Source organism: Mustela nivalis, assembly GCF_964662115.1.
Source record: "Mustela nivalis genome assembly, chromosome: 8".
Taxonomy (NCBI): domain Eukaryota; kingdom Metazoa; phylum Chordata; class Mammalia; order Carnivora; family Mustelidae; genus Mustela; species Mustela nivalis.
In genome coordinates this window covers 87589283-87609803 of record NC_139027.1, presented here as the reverse complement: position 1 = coordinate 87609803, position 20521 = coordinate 87589283, and the positions used below count along the sequence as shown (strand labels likewise).

Here is a 20521-nt window from a genome sequence, read left to right as displayed (position 1 = left end):
TACCAAAACGATGTTTGCCAAAAATAGATTCAAGAACAAAGAGAAAATGTCTTTGTTTTCTATTGGAGAAATTTTCAGTCATATCATACCTTGTGAGTTTTTGAGACTGGTACTTTATCTTGTTTTAAACTTTTCATTTCATTAGCAGCATGTGAATTTCCTTTCAATCTCTGGATTGTCATAAACTCATACTTCCTCTGCAACAGTACATATCCATGAATTAAAATACAATTGTAATAAAGGTGAGAAAAATCCAAAAACAATCATTTAAAATTCACTTGTGTCAAAGAGCAGACAACTTACCTGTAAATTATCTAAACGAGCTTGAACTCTCTTAGCCTGAATCTCCATCTTCTTGTTTTCTTCACTTACTTCATTTAACTAAAGTGAGAAAACATTAAATACTTCAATATAAAGCTTAAGCTGATTTCATACTAAAGGTTTCACAAACATTTTATCTAGTCAATATAACCAAACACTGTAACAAAACAGAGGCAGCATTCATAATTAAAGAAGGTAACTGCTCATAGTAATTAGACTTATGGAAATCATTCTGAAATGTATAAAAATAGTGTATCACTATGATATACACCTGAAACAGGATACAGTATGACAATTATACTTTAATAAAAAAATAATAATTTTAATTTAAAAAAATAGCAAAAATCATTTGTCCCTAGGGACATCATTTGTCCCTAAAGTACTAATAGTATCTAAGTTTAACTTCATTCTATTTGCACGTCTCTTGACATCTTACAAGTATATGTTTTAATGTGAAATGTCTTTAAATTGAACTTTTTATGTATATACAGAAAAATGTACAAATCATTAAGTATGCAGTGTAATGAATTACTGAAATTGGGTTAAATATATAAAATTAGGAAGAAGTGACATGTTTACAAACATTAAGTTTTCATATTTATGAACATAACAGCATTCCATTTATCTAGGTCTTATTTATTTTCTCTTAATGTTTTGTACTTTTCAGTATATGTGTTAGTTATAAATTAATAAATCTTTCTTTTAAATTTATTCCTGGATAGCTATGCTTTTTGATGCTATCATCTGTGGTATCTTTCAATAAACAACACTATTAGATTACTGTTGGCATATAAAAATACACTTGATTTTTGTGTATTGAATTCACATCCAAGGGCTTCTCCTACATTTGCTTTATTCTACTAAATTGTTTGTATATTTATTTGGATACCTGTGTATACAGTTACATAATCATGTTATCAGTAGATAATTCTTACTTCTTCCTTTACAATCCTTATTTCCTATTTTTTTCCCCTACTGCACTGACTAGTACAGTGTTCAATAGAAACAGTAACAGTGAGGGGCGCCTGAGAGGCTCAGTAGACAGCCTCTGCCTTCGGCCCAGGTTAGGATTTCAGGGTCCTGGGATTGAGCCCTGCATCAGGCTCTCTCTCTCTGCCTGCCTCTCTGCCTACTTGTGATCTCTGTCAATCAAATAAATAAATAAAAATCTTAAAAAAAAAAAAAAAGAAAGAAAGAAAGAAAAAGAGTAACGGTGAGAACGCTTTGCTTCCTTCTGATTTTAGAGGGAAAACAATAACTTAAGTATGATTTTGTTGTTGGGATTTTTTGCAGCTACCTTATCAAATTTAAATTCTCTTTTATTACTAGTATCATGAGTTAGTACTGAATTTTATTATCAATAGAAATAATAAACCATAATTTTCAAATGATAAACTTTGTTTTCCTGTACTAAATCCACTTAGTTTAAATATTATTTTTATGTATTGCTAGATTCAATTTACTAATATTTACAATTTTTGCATCTATATTCCCATGCAACTAGCTTGACTATTTCTTTTTCTGTAATAATCTTGATACATTGAGTTTCAAGGTTATCCTGGCCTCATACAAGGAGGGTTTTTCTCTTTTTCTATTTATATTTAAGGTATGTGATGTTTGCTCCTTAAAAGTAATAAGTCTTTCTGCTCCATCTTTTAACTTTATCTAATGTTTTCAGCAGTCTGAAATCAATGTTCTTATGTATTGTTTTCCTCAACATTTATCCTGCTTAGGCTTAACATAATTTATTGTTTTTACAAGCTTTGGATAATACATGGCCATTTCTCTTCACATATTTTGCTTTTGTCCTATGATCTCTTTTTGAACTCCCATGTTAAAAATTTTAACTGAACATATCTCTTTTATAAATGTGTTTATTCTTTCTCCACTCAATGTTTTTACTTCAAAACTTTTTAGGATCAATAGGTAATGGTCTTCTAGTTCATTAATCCTATCTTCTGCTGGGTCTCATCTGCTATTAAACCCATTCGCTGGAGTTCTGAAATTCAATTAGTGTATTTTTAAGTTTCAGAATTTCATTTTAATTCCTTTTTATAAATTCTCCTTCTCTAATGAAGTTCCCAATCTTTTTTTCTACTTTCTTGAACATATTAATCATTATTTTAAAGTCACTGCCTACTAGGTCCAATATCTTGATCATTGCTAGGTATATTCATATTGTTTTGGGCATTTTTGTTCTCTTTATATTGAGTTATGTGATTCTTTTTATAATTTTTCGTAAATTCTAGTTAGTTAACATGCAGTTCAATATCAGTTTCATGAGTAGAATACAGTGATTCATGTGATTCTTTTAATGTAATGATTAATTTTGTATAGAATGACAAAAAAATTTATAAATTTTATACATAATAATTTTCTTTCAGAGTGGGCTCATTTTTTTCTTTGCTAGATACCCCAAATGGGGACTGATTACCTTACTCTAAACAGGAACTAAGATCAGTTAAGACCACGTTTCAGCTTGAGGAGGGTTCCATATCTATAATTTGCCTCTTCCTAGGATATAACCCTGATCCTTTCAAATGAAAGCCTATGGTATTCACAAGGACCCTAAAGCGTGATGAGTACTGAATATTAATCCTTGACTCCTCAGCTTGTTAAGACTTAATGGAAATTGTTTTAATATTATTATCATTATTGTTATTATTGCAGACTTATTTATGTCCAATGCTAACATAAATTACTATGCAAGTCAGTCACGGAAATAACTTACCTTTTTATTTAGCAATTTTAAAATACAGTTAAGCTTTGAACCATGCAGAGCTGATGGTCATCGATCCCTGGGCAATAAAAAATTCACATAGAACTTTTCACTCCCCAAAACACTTTACTAGTAGCTTACTGTTGACAAGGAGCCTTAGTGATAACATAAACAGTCAATTAACACACACTTTTTATGTTATATGTATCATATACAATGTTCTTATATTGAAGTAGGCTGGAGAAAACAATAGGTTATTAGAAAAATCATAAGGAGAGACATTCCAAGATGGCGGAGGAGCAGGAGATCTTAGTTTTGTCTGGTCCCAGGAATTCAGCTAGAGAGCTATCAAATCATTCGGAACTCCTGTGAACCTGTGAACTGAACAAGAGCTCTAAGAAAAGAATTGCTGTAATTCTACAAGTAGAAAAGCAACCACTTTCTGCAAGGTAGGAGGTGTGGCAAAGTGAATCCTAGGCAATATATTGGAAGATAAACCACGAGACCCATGAAGACCCATGAGACCATGTGGTATATATACACAATGCAGTAATACTTAACCATCAGAAAGGATGAAATCTTTTCATTTATAGTGACATGATGGAACTGGAGGGCTGAGTGAATAAGTTAATCAGAGAAAGACAATTATATGATCTCACACATGTAGAATTTAAGAAACAAAACAGAGGATTATAACAGAAGGAGGGAAAAATAAAACAAGACAAAATCTGAGAGGGAGACAAATGAGAGACTCTTAATCAAAGGAAACTAACCAAGCGTTACTGGAGAGGAAGGGGATCGGGCAATGAGGTAACTGGGTGATAGACATTAAGGAACGTGATATAATGAGCACTGGGTATTAGGTAAGACTGAGGAATCACTAAACACTACTTCTGAAACTAATACTATTTGAATTAATGGAATTTAAATTTAAAAAAAAGAGAGAGAGAGAAAAAAGAATATTAAAAAAAGAAAAAAAATGAAGGGGGTGGATGCCGAGGAGGGGAGGAGAAAGGGAACAAAGTGACCCAGATCAGCAGAGCATACTCTTGAGAAGCGGTGGGAAAATGCAATTCCTGGCCTGATCTTTGTCATATCCAGGATTACTAAAGGAGAATAATTCTCCTGAATATAATGAAAAATATATATATAATAAAGGTAAGATGGTAGACTCTAATATGAAAAAGAAAGAGAAAATCATAAGGAAGAGAAAATATTTACAATATTGTACTGCATTTATCAAAAAAAAAAAAAACTTCATGTAAGTGGAACACAGTTCAAACCCATGATATTCAATGGTCAACTGTATGTGTGTATATATATATATACACATATATATGTGTATATATATATATAATTCATCATACCAAAAGCCAGCAAACTATAGCCCAAGGATCAAATCTGAATGCTTATTGTTATAAATAGCATCTTACAGCCATGCTCATTCACTTACTTATTGCCTTATAGCTACTTTTTTTTTTACTTATAGCTACTTTTTTTTTTTACTTATAGCTACCTTTTTTTTTTTTACTTCTAGCTACTTTTGCATTATGTCAGAATTGAGGCATGACAGACTATATGTCTCACAAAGGCCAAAATATTTACTATTTCATCCTTAAAGAATAAAATTGCTGACTCCTCATTTACACTAAACAGAGTAACCATAAAAAAGCATTCTGCCAGCTGGTACCAAAGGGTTTCTCTCAAGCTCTTTCAGTTTGGTCACACTAGATCAAAAATCCAATTATCAATAGGTCTATCACTTAACAATTCACATATCCACTTCACTCACCACACACCCATACAAACATACAAAATTATTAAGAAACAAAGACACCCTTCTCAAAAAAAAAAGAGTGCTAGAGTTGTATAGTGAAAGAAAGTTGTACAGTGAAACACTTGTGTTGAGCACAGCATACCATAAACACTGTCAAATCATTATGTTTTACACCTGAAACTAATATGTCTTCTGTCAACAACCATACTTCAATTAAAAAGAGAGAAGGGGGGTCCCCGGGTGCCTCAGTTGGTTAAGCGGCTGTCTTCAGCTCAGGGTATGATCCCAGGGTCCTGGGATTGAGTTCCTCATCAGGCTCTCTGCTCAGTGGGGAGTTTTCTCCTCCCTCTCCCTCTGCTCTTCCCTCTCCCTCTGCCCCACCCCCTGGCTTGTGCTCTCTCCTCTTGCTCTCTCTCTCTCAAATAAATAGAATCTTTTAAAAAGAGAGAGAGAACACACTAGATTGAGAGTGTGATGGAAACAAGTAATCTCTCCAGGGATAAAGCTGGCTTCCAAACAACAGTAAGTGAAGGCCATCCCTACTTCTACTGTGGGAGGCCATAAATGAATTCAGGGAAGCCAAAGAACTTAGATGAAATGAGAAATGTATCTAGTTGTCACTGCCAGTGAGAAAGGTTGTAACAAGCAGTAACTATAGGACATCAAAAACATAAACTGAAAACATACAGCTACCTAAGGAATTCCAGGATGCATATTATCCCTGAGAGTCTGACCTAGTTACATTTTAGAATCCATGAAGTCTTCCAGCCCAAAGTTTTCATTTTTGAAGTGACTGGGTTTACCCCAATTTCTGCTCACCTACTTCTCCTCTTTACACAAATGCAAACATAATCATTCTCCTGTCTCCCTCGAATGTATTCTTTGTCATCTTTTAGTCAAAAACTGGTGAAAGTTAAGAAAAAAAAAAAAAAAGAGAGATACAACCCACAAAAATATTTGCTTTGCAACTTCAGTTTTATTAAGCAGTAACCTAGATCATATCACTTACATAATCATAGTACAATATGACAGCCCTCTGTATGACAGAACTTTGTATTCATGCTAGTACAGGGCCTAGCACATAATAGATGTCCAAAAAAATAAATGAATGTTAAATAAGCAGTAGTATAAAATAGCAGTTAAAAGAAGTATTAGCTGGGGCGCCTGGGTGGCTCAGTGGGTTAAGCTGCTGCCTTTGGCTTAGGTCATGATCTCAGGGTCCTGGGATCGAGCCCCGCATCAGGCTCTCTGCTCAGCAGGGAGCCTGTTTCCTCCTCTCTCTCTCTGCCTCTCTGCCTACTTGTGATCTCTCTCTGTCAAATAAATGAATAAAATCTTTAAAAAAAGTATTAGCTAAACACAATGCCTAAAACTCCCCAGATTATCATGTCTTTTTAATTTTATTTTGCTTGTTTTAAATCTATTAATTGCTCTTATATTTCAAAAATGCCAAACTGCAAAAACATCTCAGCTGGATGCTAAAACAGATGATGAGAAATCAAAAGCTTAACAATACCATATTTATATTTGCAAGTATTATAGGAAATAAAGTTAGCAAATAAAGTTAATTAAAACTTTCTCTAGCTAGAATATATTCTAAGACTGATAGATAATTTGTTAAATAAGATGATATAAGTTTTAAAAATCTTATAATCCAGTATTTATTAAAATAGGTCTTACCTGCTTTTTTAAGTTATCATTCAGTTCTTTCAGTGCATCAAAAGAGGACCTTAGCCTCTTGCTTTCTTTGTTTCTTTCCTTAAGAACTTCAGTTAAGTGCTCAACTTCTGCGTCATGTTGCTAGAAGGGAAAAAAATCTGATCTCAAAATTAGGTAAGGATGCCATGTCATGAAAGCTACTGAACACAAATCAATTAAAAATTATAACTCCTTGAATCAGGACTTTAATTAGTACATTTAAGCATATGTGACTAATACTGCAAATAATTTATAAAAACTATGTCATCAACCAATGTAATAACTAAGCATTAAAAGCATTTGTTAAGTTCCTATTAAAAAACTATTTTGTTTCTGCTCAAAAAAAATCCACTGGATCACACTGAAATAATTTCTATCACATCATGGAATGATGAAACAATGAGAGATTTCTTATCTTCTTCGAGAGACTAGTTATTCACAGCTTTATAAATTAAAATTTAAGATTTAAGTTACCCTTGAAAAGAAATATCCATAGGCAGAACTAATTCCTTGTTCTAATTAAGTAGCTAAAATTGTTTACATCTCAAAAAATTTAAAAACACAAAATTTCTGAGTCTCAAACTCTTTTCTGTTTAATCGGCTTTATAAATAATTTAACCGTGTAATTATATTTAAATGAGATAACATGTTTTGATTTAAAGTGTAAATATGTACATTTTATTTCACATTTTATTCTCAATTTATTTGTAATATATGAAAACAAACAAGTTTCCATAGGAAATCAAGAAAAGGAATTAATTACTTTCTTCCAAGTAATCATATAGGTACCATTAAAATAAAGCTGTTATCTTTACACTTAGTAAGAATAACAGACAGACAAATCTAAAGAGAAAAAAAATCAAGAATAAATCTAGGATGGAAACCTCTTGAGAATCCAAGCATTTATTTTCCTGCCCTGTTTAAAATCCAATCATTTGAAAACATTAGCTTTATGTAATTTTATTATTACACTGATTCCTTAAAGAACTTAGTATATATAGTCACAAATAGTTATTTCAAACATTAGGTTAATATTCTCATTCTCCAAATTTTTCCAAATCCAAAAGATACTAAAAATATGGGATATGAGTTCCATCTCCAGAATGGCAAGGTAAGCCCACTACACTCTAGTTCTGTTACTGATTACAATTAAAAATCTTAGACAAAACACAAAAAAAGTAACTTCCGTAAGGACTGTAAAAAGTAAACAGAAGCTGGGGTGCCTGGGTGGCTCAGTCGTTAAGCGTCTGCCTTCGGCTCAGGTCATGATCCCAGGGTTCTGGGATCGAGCCCCACATCGGGCTCCCTGCTCAGCAGGAATCTTGCTTCTCCCTTTCCCACTCCCTCTGCTGTGTTCCCTCTCTTGCTGTGTCTTTTTCTATCAAATAAATAAAATCTTTAAAAAGAAAAAAAAAAGTAAACAGAAGCAGGGAATTGTAAAAAGGAGTGAAAACATGAAGAAGCAACCCTCAAGAGGATGAAGTTTCCAGGATTTCTGTTTCTCTTTTTCTCTAGTAGTCTTGCCCCAACATAGGCCCCTGGCAACTAAAGTGCACCTGCAGCATAGCCTGCTAAAACTCTAAGAGAAACTGTACCCTTCCACCCAGGGATGCCAGGAAAAGGGCCACTGTGAGCCAAGGGATGTGGGGAATATCAGAGAAGAGATTCAGAAAGAGCATCTTTTCATTTTGGTGTACATAAACTGTTAGAAATCTGGCTAAACCCTAAGCTGCCCAAGCACAGCACTGACAAACGCAGCAGAGCAGATCTCTCCAAAAAGTGGAGAGATCAGAGCTCGCTTAAAAATACTACGGAAGGGCGCCTGGTGGCTCAGTTGTTAAGGTCTGCCTTCAGCTCAGGTCATGGTCCCAGTGTCCTGGGATCAAGCCCCACATCGGACTCCTTGCACGGCGGGAAGCCTGCTTCTCTCTCTCCCACTCCCTCTGCTTGTGTTCCCTCTCTCACTGTCTCTCTCTGTCAAATAAATAAAATCTTTAAAAAAAAAAATACTATGGAAGTCTCAGACTAACCCCCCAATTCTGTAAGCACGGGAATGACACAGAGCACCTTAATAAATGTCTTGAGAACTAAGATTTATGTCACTACCTGAGTATCAGACTAAACCTAAGTGGCACATGCACAAGACAACTCTGAAGCAACATTACAAAAGCTTTAAAAACTGAACTGAGATTGGGTCACTTCCCACAGAAGGTGAGAAAGAATTTTGGTCTATACCTAATAAGAATGGAGTATGGAAAATGGAGGAGGAAGATCCTTAGCTCACCTCTTCCTGTGAACATACCAAGGCTGCAACTAATGGGAGAACAACCTCCTCTGAGAATAACCTGAAGGCTATCAGAACAACTCTTCCACAGTAAAAGATACAAAGAAATAGGAACATCAGGAAGGATGGGAGAGGCAGAAATACAATCCGGTTAGAAACAAACCCTTGTGCAACATACAAGCAGGAGAAATAGCACCGATCTGGAGGTCTGAAGGAGTGTTGGGGTTCAAGCTCCTTATCAGGCATACTCCCACCCTTGCCCTGAGGATCTGCACTAGGAAGACTAGTCCCCACAACATCTGGCTTTGAAAATCAGCAGGGCATAAACACAGGAGTATTGAAAAATTAGCATGCCATGCATGCCCTAACTTCTGGAGAGCTGCAAGTTAGCAAGAAACCAAGACTCTGCACAGAAAGGGTCTGCACACAATCTTACCCACTTCAAGACCCATCACAGAGATAGCAGTGTGAAAAGTACCTGCACCATATATAAGGGGTATCTACTAATTTTAGCATGTATGCTAGATGAGCAAGAATCTGCAGGAAATTTCTCTGGGAGAAAAAAACATGGGGTGTCATTTTGGGGGCCCTCTTTCAGCCTAGCTGTTCCATTGCCTATGGGTGACAGTTTTAACACTCTCCATCTACCTTGCTAGCACTGTTCACTGTTCACTGTTCACCTCACTCTGGCATTCCCCTGCAAATCCGCCCCACCCTTCCCAAAGGCACCCCTCCTGATCCACTACACCTGGCAGGCAATCTCAGCAGCAACCACCCTGACACACCCAGTGGGCATCCTTAGTCAGGATGGGCAACCATTCAAAGAAACTCTTGTCTCAGGGAGGGGGAGCCAGCTTCACAGTCACCCACACAGACAGCAGCCATAGATGTGCCTCTCAGCCAGCATGCACCTACAGTAGTCATGGCCAGGCACTATAGCCAGGTAGAGGCCCAGGGAATAGTCCCATCCTCAACTCTAACAGCAGGAATTATACCCCAGTCACAAGTGGAAGGCACACACAAGGGACAGCCCTGGAGTACCTGGTTTTGGTGACCAGGGGATTATACTTCTGAGCCCCACATATTGCCTTCTGTTGAAGGCCCATATTCAATGCCAGGAGACGTAGCTGTCTTACTTAATACACAAAAACAGATAGTCAAACATGGTCATAAAGTTACGTTACTTTGGGGAGAAAAATGGATGAACTCAGTGAGAACCTAAACAGACACAGAAAATATAAAAAAGAACCAATCAGAGATGAAGAATATAATAACTGAACTAAAAAATATACTAAAGATAATCAACAGCAGATTACAGGATGCAGAATAGAAATCAGCAATCTGGAAGACAGGGTAGAGGAAATCACTCAAATTAAACAGCGAAGAAGATGAAAATAGGTTAAGGGACCTCTAGAACAATATCAAGCATACTAACAACTGCATTATAGGGGTACAGAAGAGAGAAAGAAATGGGTGGAAAATTATTTGAAGAATAGCTAAAAACTACCCTAATCTGGAGAAAGAAAGACATCCAGGTCCAGGAAGCGAGAGAGCCCCAAACAAGATGAACCCAAAGAGATCCATAGGAAGAATCATAATAATAAAAATATCAAAAATTAAACTTAAAAAGATGATCTTAAAAGAAGCAAGAAAAAATTAACCAATTATATGAAAGGGAATGCTTAGGGGAACCTGGGTGGCTCAGGGGGTTGGGCATCCAACTCTTGATTTTAGCCCAGGTCATGAACTCAGGGTCGTGGGATCAAGCCCCATGTTGGGTTCCAGGTGCAGTTTGAGATTCTCTTTTCCTCTCCCTCTGTTCCTCCCCCAACACACATGTGCGTGCATTCTCTCTTAAAGAAAGAAAGAAAGAAAGAAAGGGAACATTTAATTATGACTATCAGCTGATTTTTCACAGGCTGGAAGGCAGTGGCATGATTTAGTTGAATTGCTTAAATAAAAAAAACCTTTGTGGTTATAAACAAGAATACCTTACCCCACAAGGTTATTATTACAAGGCTATTACTCAGAACTGAAGATGACACAAGGTTTCCAAAACAACAACAAAAGAAGTTAAAGTCCTCACCACTGAACAAAACCCAGATGAAATGTCAAAGAAATTTCCTTAAGTGGAAAAAAATGAGCCACAACTAGAAGTCAAAAAAAAAAAAAAAATCATTGAAACATTTCACTGGAAAACGTAAACATACAATAAAGGTAGCATATTGGTTATAAAGCTAGTATGGAGGTAAAAAACACAAGGTAGTAAAATCAACTACAGTTATAATATTTATAGTTAAAGAAAACACAAAATTAGAAGATGTAAATATGACATCAAATACATCAAATGTGGATGGGTGGAAGTAAAATGTATTGCTTTTAGAATGTATTTAAATCTAAGTGACTATCAATTTAAAATAGAGTGCTATATACATAGGGTGTTATATTTGAACCTCATGATAACCACGAACCAAAAACCTATAATAGATAGAACAAAAAATAAAGGAAGGCAAACATAAAACTAAGGAAATTTATCTAACTACAAAGGAAGAGAAGAAAGGTAGAGAGAACAACTATAAAAACAAACAGAAAACAACAAAACTGCAAAAGTACATACCTGTAAATGAACTCAATGGCTCCAATAAAAAGACATAAGGTGAGTGAATGGATTAAAAAATAAAACCCATGGGGTGCCTGGGTGGCTGCCTTTGGCTCAAGTCATGATTCCAGGGTCCTGGGATCAAGTCCCGCATTGGGCTCCCTGCTCAGCAAGGGGTCTTCTTCTCCCTCTCCCACTCCCCCTGCTTATATTCCCTCTCTTGCAGTGTCTCTATCAAATAAATAAATAAAATCTTAAAAACAACAACAACAAAAACCAGTCAAGAGACTAACTTCAGTTCTTTGGTTTTTTTTTTAAAGATTTTATTTACTTGACAGAGAGAGAGAAATCACAAGTAGGCAGAGAGGCAGGCAGAGAGAGAGGGGGGAGGAAGCAGGCTCCCCGCAGAGCAGAGAGCCCGATGCGGGGCTCGATCCCAGAACCCCGGGATCATGACCCGAGCTGAAGGCAGAGGCTTTAACCCACTGAGCCACCCAGGCGCCCCCTAACTTCAGTTCTAAAGACACGTACAGATGAAGTTAAGATATGTAAAAAGATATTCTATATAAATGGAAATGAAAAAGCTGGGGTAGTTAGTACTTACATGAGACAATATAAGACTTTAAAGCAAAGACTGTAACAAGACAAAGAAGGGCACTGCATAGTGATAAAGGGATCAATCCAACTAGAGGAAATAACAATTGTAAATACCTATGTCCCCAACATAGAACTACCTAAATACAGTAAGGGAAACTGACGGAAATATAGTAACAGCTGGGGACTTTGTTACCCCACTTATATCAATGGTTGGATCATCCAGATGGACCACCAGTAAGAAAATCATGATTCTAGGAGCGCCTGGGTGGCTCAGTGGGTTAAAGCCTCTGCCTTCGGCTCAGGTTATGATTCCAGGGTCCTGGGATGGAGCCCCACATCAGGCTCTCTGCTCAGCGGGGAGCCTGCTTCCTCCTCTCTCTCTGCCTACTTGTGATCTCTGTCTGTCAAATAAATAAATAAAATCTTAAAAAAAAAAAAGAAAAGAAAAGAAAACCATGATTCTGAACAACACATTAGACCAGATGGACTTAACAGATATATACACAGCACTCTATCCAAAACCAGGAGAATACACATTATTTTCAGGTATACATGGAAACATGAGCATAGTGGCATGAAACTGAAGATCGATTATAAGAAAATGGAAAAAACACAAACACTTGAAGGTTAAACAACACGTTACTAAATAACCAATGGATCAACAAAGAAACAGAGGAAATCAAAAAATAACAGACAAATGAATATGGAAACACATCATTCTAAAATTTTGGGGACAGAGCAAAAGAAGTTTTAAGAGGGAGATTTACAGTATTACAGGCCAACTTCAAGAAACAAGAAAAGTCTCAAATAAACAATCTAACCTCACACCTAAGGGAACTAGAAAAACAAAGCCCAAGGTCATAGAAGAAAAGAACAAATAAATGAACAGACCTTAAAAACTAGTAGAAAATAGAATAGAAAAAAATGAACAAAATTATAAGATTATTTAAAAAGATAAACAAAAATCTACAGCCAGGGACGCCTGGGTGGCTCAGTTGGTTAAGCAGCTGCCTTGGGCTCAGGTCATGATCCCAGCGTCCTGGGATCGAGTCCCACATCGGGCTCCTTGCTCCGCAGGGAGCCTGCTTCTCCCTCTGACTCTGCCTTGCACTCTGTCTGCCTGTGCTTGCTCTCTCTCTCTCTCTGACAAATAAATAAATAAAATCTTTAAAAAAAAAAAAAAAGCAAAGCCATAAAACTTAAAAAAAAAAAAATCTACAGCCAGATGCACCACGAAAAAAAAAGGATTCAAAAAAATAAAATCTGAAATTAAAGAGAAGTTATAACTGATACCACAAAGAATCATAAGAGACTATTATTCAAAATAATACACTAAAAACTTGTATGCCTAGAAGAACTAGATAAATTCTAGAAACATACAATGTTCCAAGACTGAATCAGGAAGGAATAGAAAACCTTAACAGACCAATTACTAAAACCAAAACTGAATCCGTAATCAAAAAATGCCCAACAGGGGTGCCTGGGTGGCTCAGCGGGTTAGGGCCTCTGCCTTTGGCTCGGGTCATGATCCCAGGGTCCTGGGATTGAGCCCCACATCAGGCTCTCTGCTCAGCAGGGAGCCTGCTTCCTTCTCTCTCTCTTCTGCCTGCCTCTCTGCCTACTTATGATCTCTCTCTGTCAAATAAATAAAATCTTAAAAAAAAAAAAAAGTGCCCAACAAACAGATGGCTTCAGAGGTGAATTCTACCAAACAGTCAAAGAAGAGTTCCTATCTATCCTTTTCCCAACCATTAAAAAATTATTTAAGAGGAAGTATAAATTAATTCTGTGAGGCCAGCATTACCCTGATATATTCCAGGGATGCAAGAACGGCTCAATATTCACAAATCAATATGATATGCCATATTAACAAAATGAAGGATAAAAAGCATATGACCATCTTAACAGATGCAGAAAAAACATTTGCCAAAAGGCAACATCCATTCATGGTTAAAACTATTAACAAAGTGAGTATAGAGGGAACATACTTCAACATAATAAACATAATTTCTCATATATGAGAAAGCTATAGCTAACATCATACTCAATGATGAAATGCTGAACGCTTTTATTCTAAAATTAGAAACAAAACTAGAATGCCTACTTTCACCACTTTTATTCAACATAGTATTGGAAGACCTAGTCATAGCAAGATTGGGAAGGAAGAAGTAAAACTGTCACTATTTGCAAATGACAACATATTATATATAATCAACCCTAAAGAATTCACCAAAAACTATTAGAACTAACATGTGAATTCAGTAAAGTTGCAGGATACCAAAGTAATATACAGCAATCAGTTGTCTTTCTATACTAATATCAAAGTAGCAGAAAGAAAAATTAAGAAAACAATCCCATTTACAACTGCACTGAAACCAATAAAAATACCTAGGAATTAATTTAACCAAAGAGGTAAAAGACCTGCATTCTGAAAATTGTAAGGCATTAATGAAAGAAATTGAAGATGTTACAAATAAATGGAAAGATACACCATGCTCATGGATTAGTTCAAATAATACTGTTAACATTTCTATACTACCTGAAGTAATCTACAGATTCAATGCAATCCTCACAAAAAATGCCAACAGCATTTTTCACATAATTAGAACAAATAATACTAAAATCTGTTTGGACTACCAAAGACCCCAAATAGCCAAACCTGGAGGTATCATACTCTCAGATTTCCAACTTAACTACAAAGCTATAGTTATCAAAACAGTATAGTGCTGGCACAAAAAATGATGTGGAGATCAATGGAACAGAACAGAGAGCCCAGAAATAAACTCATGCTTATTTGGTAAAGTAATCCACTACAAAGGAGGAAAGAACATACAATGGAGAAAAGACAGTCTCTTTAATAAATGGTGCTGAGGAAACTGAACAGCTACATACAAAAGAAACTGCACCACTTTCTCATACCATATACAAAAATAAACTCAGAATGAATTAAAGACCTAAACGTAAGACCTGAAATCATAAAACTCCTAAAATAAAATGATGGCAATAAACTCCAGGACATCAGTCTTAGCAATACATTTTTGTTCGTCTCTTCAGACCAGTGAAACAAAAACAAAAATAAACAACTGGAGAAAAATATCACAATTTGATCTACATCAAACTAAAAAGTTTTTGCACAGTGAAGGAAACCATCAATAAAACAAAAAAGCAGCCTACTGAAAAGGAGAAAATATTTGCAAATGAAACATCCAAAATATATTTGGATACTGGCTAATACTCAAAATATATAAAGAACTCATACAACTCAACAAAATAATCCAATTAAAAAATGGGAAGTGGACCTGAACAAATATTTTTCCAAAGAACACATATCAATGGTCAATAGGTACATGAAAAAATCAACTTCACTAATAATCAAGGAAATACAAATCAAAACCAAAATGAGATACCACCTTATGACAGTCAGAATGGCTTGTATCAAAAACACAAGAAATAACAAGTGTTGGCAGGGATGTGGAGAAAGTGAAACCTCATGCACTGTTGGTGGGAATATAAATTGGCGCAGCCACTCTGGAAAACACATGTAGATTTCTCAAAAAACTAAAAATAAAACTACCATATGATCCTGCAATTCCACTTCTGGGTATTTACCTAAAGAAAATGAAAACATGAATTCCAAAAGATATATGCACACCTATGTTCACTGTAGCCATTATTTACAACAGCCAACATATGGAGGAACCTAGATGTCCACTGATAAATGGACAAAGATGTGGTACAAATACACAGTGGAATGTTATTCAGACATAAAAGAGAATGAAATTTTACCATTTGTGACAACATGAAGGAACACTGAGGGTATTAAGCTAAGTGAAATAAGTCAGTACAAGACGATCACTGCTGACTTCACTTTTACATGAAATCTAAAAACAAAACAAATGAACAAACAAAACAAAACAGAAACAGACTCATAAAAGAAAGAACTGGTATGGCTGCCACCAGGGGAGGGAGGTGTGCAGGAGTGGGCAAAATGGGTGAAGGTGGTCAAAAGGTACAAACTTCCAATTACAAAATAAGTCAGAGATGTAAAGTATAGCATAGAGTATACAGTCAATAATATTGTCATAGTTATTATATAGTGATAAAAGGTAACTAGTTTTACGTGGTGAGCATTTCATAATGCATATAAATGTCAATCATGATATTGTACATTGTAACTAACAAAATATATGTCAACTATAATGTATAAATAAACGAAGAACTCAACTGGGCTGACTACTTAGAAAAATGAACAGTCTACAAAGGATCAGAACAAGATCCAGAATCTGTACAATATCCAAAAGGTCCCAAATACAATCCAAAAGTCACTGAATCAGAAAATGTGCTAACTCTCAAGAGAAATGCCAATCCTTACATGATCCAGGTGTTGAATATTTAGGGACATTCCCTGAGGTAAATACAAATGAATACAAATGGAAAGATAAAAATTCTCATAAGGAAAATTAAACATAATTTTTAAAAGAACATAATTAGCAATTTTAGGACATTAAAATGTCAGAAATAAAAAATTCCCTAGATGATCTCAGTAGCAACATGGGAATGAAAGAAGAAACAATGAATGTAAGGGTAGATAACAGACATTATCAAATCTGAAGAACACAGAAGAAACAGATGAGGAAAAAGGAGCAAAGCAGTCTATGGTGTAACACCAAAAGACCTAACATATGAGTCACTGGAGACACAGAAGGAAGAGAAAGCAATTGGAACATAAAAAAATAAGTGAAGAAATAATTGGTTGAAAACTTTGAGATTTGGTGAAAGACATTAATTTACAAAGTCAAGATGTTCAGTGAACCCCAAACAGGATAAACTTGAAGAAAAGCATATGGAGATACCTCATAATTAAATGGCTGCTAAAAAACACAAATAAAGAAAAATCATGATTCTATTTACATGACATTCTGGGAAAAGGCAGAAGTACAGGGACAGAAAATAGGTCAGTGGTTACTGGCAGGGGGAGGGAGTACAAGGGGCAGGGAAGGATAACTACAAAGGGGCATATGGTAACTTTTGGGGTGCTAGAATTATTTCTTATTAGGATTATAGTGGTGATTACAAGACATATGCATTTTTCAAAACAGAATGAAATTTATTCTACACAAGTTACAAATGTAGTAATGTATCTGTTGATATGAAACAAAGTATACCCTACCACCTAGATAATGTTCTTGATAGAAATATGCAACCTAAAAAAAATCCTTAGGAAACAATCAAGCAAATCCAGAATATGACATACTCCATATGACTGCTGACCTGGAATCTTCAAAGAAAAGTCTCATAAAAGAATGGCTGACTGCTCTAGATTCAAAGAAACCAAAAAGGTATAAAAATCAAGTATAATGCATGAATTATAAGGAGTTCCTTATAATCTAGTTCCTTGATCAGAAAATAAAACAAGCAATAAAAGATTTCAATACCGTGGGGCACCTGGGTGGCTCAGCTGGTTAAGAATCTGACTCAGCTTCAGTTCAGGTCATGATCTTGGAGTTGTGGGATTGAGCCCTTTGTTGGGCTCCATGTTTAGCCGGGAGGTGGCTTGAGAATCTCTGCCTCTCCCTCTCCATATCACACTGGCACGCACACTTTCTCTCTCTCTCAAATAAATGAATAAAATCTTAAAAAAAAAAAATACCTTAAGACCCAACTGGGAAAGTGAATGCAGACTGTATATGAAGTTAAATTATTTTATTAGCATTAATTTCCTAATATGATAATGATGTGGCAAATGTCCTTATGCTTAGGAGACACACAGTCCTAAAATTAAGCACTGATAATACTAAGGAAGTATTTAGGAGTGCTGAGTCAGGATTTTTACAAGTTAGTTTCAAATGGTCCAGGAAAAACTACATGGGGGGATGGGAGAGTGGAGAAGAAATAAAGCATATGCTGCAAAATGCTAATAATTAGTGAATCTAAGAAAAACAGAAATTACATTACTCTGAAATCAAATTCTATATAGTTACCTCCTTTATAATCTGAAATCTTGTAAGAACTTCTTCTTCGACACCTTTAATTTTACTCAAAGCAGTTTCATGTCTGAAAAGTAGTTGCTCTCTTTCAACTAAAAAACGTTCCCGCTTTTGAAGTTCTTCAGCAAACTCCTGTTGTGCTGCAGTTTCACACTGTATTAAAATGTCAGATTCAAGTATTTTTAGAAAGTACATTCACAAATTCTATAAATTGTTTTATTTACTGAGGTTGTATCTTAATCAAATGGTGTTTAGGACTACATGAGTACAAGTAAAATATGGATTACAGTAACAGCTAGACTATCATCATAGCATATAAGAGTGCACAGAAAATCTATCTTGTTGCAAAATGATGTGACAATGTAGTGAGATTCAACTCTGAGGACTCAAGAGAATTTGGGGTCCAAAATGCAACTGTATTATGCAGAATAATCCCCTATCCAGCTTCAATTCCACATTCTACTTCAACTTCACCATCTATTCTTTTCCCTATACTCTCCATCCCCTTCCCTTCTTGTCCTTCACTTGGGCTAAAAGACCCCAGCCCTGTATTATAGCACTAATCTCAATGCCACATTGCTCGATACCAATGGAGAAAACACACACACACACACACACACACACACACAAACACAGTTGGACTATTGTAAACTTTGGGTACCTCTAACTGGATTCTCAATGCAGTCCAGAAATCGTTTTATATTTTCATGGTTGGCTCTCTCTCTCCTACTCTTCACAGTGCCTATTTCAAAACCTTCTCCATTCTTTACTTTGAACATCTCACCTCCTACATGATTCTGTGCAGACAGCCTCATCCCTAATTCACAGAGAAAACAGAAGACAGCAGAAGGAAACACCAGCCTCCTGCCCTCAAGACACACAGGTTTCTCCTTCCCTCCCATTACAAAGGCAAACTCAGGATCACACTGCCTTCTGCCTTCTTTGGACACTGCTGTGCTAATAATCCCTCTAATATTTTAATCTCTTCCATCTCATCTGAAATGGGGTTGCTCTTGACCATACCCACAAACTGCCTCTCTTTCACAAAATTCTTTAACACTTTGTCTACACCTGCTGAGCTCTATTTCCCAATCACTCCTCCATTTACTTCAATCTGGCCTCAGCCAGCATCCCCCTACTGAAATGACTTACCCATTATTACATCTGAAGGTCACTTTCAGTTCTAATTTTACTGAGTCTCTCAAGAGCATTTTATACGATAGGCCCTTTCTTTCAACCTAAAATAATTTCTTTCATTGGATTCTATGACACCACATTCTCCTGGTTTTCTATCTCACTCTCTCATGGCTTCTCAGCCTCCTTTGGGGGTTCTGCTTTCTTTACTGTCATTTAATTACTAATGTTCCTCAGGATTTGGGCTTAAGTCACTTCCCTTCACATCTTCTCATTCTCTCTACTTACTTCCCTCCACTCAATGGCTAAATTACTGTGTATATGCTAACTTCCCCCAACCTACAACTGCTCAGCTTTTTCTCCTAAGCTCGAATCTCAATTCCAAGCTTCCTACCGAATATCCCCACCTGTATGCTCTCAGGTAGGACAAATAAAAATGTCCAAATTGAATTCAACTAGCCATCAGGGAAATGCAAATCAAAACCATAATGAGGTGTCACTCCATACCCATTAGGATGGCCAGAATCAAAAAGACAGATAACAAATGTTGTCAATGATGTCCATCAGTTAAGAGTCTGCCTTCAGCTCAGGTCATGATCCCAGGGTCCTGGGATCCATCATGCTCAGTGTCAGGCTCCCTGCTCAGTGGGGAGTCTGCTTCTCCCCATCCCCCTCCTACTGCCTCTGCCCTCCCACCCCTGCTTATGTATTCTCTCTCTCTCAAATAAATAAATAAAATCTTAAAAAAAAAAAAAAAAGTAATGGTGTTTTAAAGAGCCTAGAATGCTACATGGCAGTTAAAATGCATGAAATAGAGCTACATTTTCCAAACATACAAATCTCAGAAATATAACAATGAACAAAGCAAGGAAGTTGCAAAAAGAAATCTACAATATGTCATTACTTACGTAGTATTTTAAAACATTCAAAGCAATACATATATATGAATACATAAAAGTGTTAAAACAGGACATAATGAATCCACACTAATTTCAAGAGAGTGCTGAATCCTTGGGAAAAGGAAGAGGTTATGGGATGGAGGAAGGCTGTTTCAACTCGAATCAAAACATTTCATATTCTTTAAAAATATCAAACAGAATTACTAATAAAATTAATTATGCATTAATTATGCAATATGGGCAATGGGTACACAGTTGATATTATAATACTATAGGTTTTTCTGTATCTCCTAAGTATTTTACAAACTTTTAAAAAACCAAACAGCAAATGAAAAGATAATATTCATAATAAAGGAATTATTCCCTACATAAAAATTAAAGTTATAAGTTTCAAAAAAACAGAATCTTCTCTCCCTCCAGTTTTGTTCCCTATCTCAGCAAAAGTAGAATCATTTATCCAACAGCCAAAAGAATAAACTTGCATTTCATCTTTGACTAAAACCCTA

General features: G+C 35.8%; 1 protein-coding gene across 21 annotated transcripts in view; it reads right to left on the bottom strand.

The window, feature by feature from the left end:
* Window positions 1-20521, bottom strand: part of CCDC138 (coiled-coil domain containing 138) — a 136194-nt gene that overhangs the window by 103478 nt on the left and 12195 nt on the right. For all 21 annotated transcript variants that reach the window (XR_014315210.1, XR_014315211.1, XR_014315212.1 and 18 more), the window contains 4 exons: window positions 17977-18135; window positions 6498-6617; window positions 304-381; window positions 90-197 (listed from right to left, as the gene is read on the bottom strand). Coding sequence is in view for 15 of the 21 variants with exons in the window: in XM_082744241.1 (XP_082600367.1) it covers window positions 90-197; window positions 304-381; window positions 6498-6617; window positions 17977-18135 (465 nt within the window). In the remaining 6 variants the exon portion in view is untranslated. The remainder of the gene's footprint in view (window positions 1-89; window positions 198-303; window positions 382-6497; window positions 6618-17976; window positions 18136-20521) is intronic.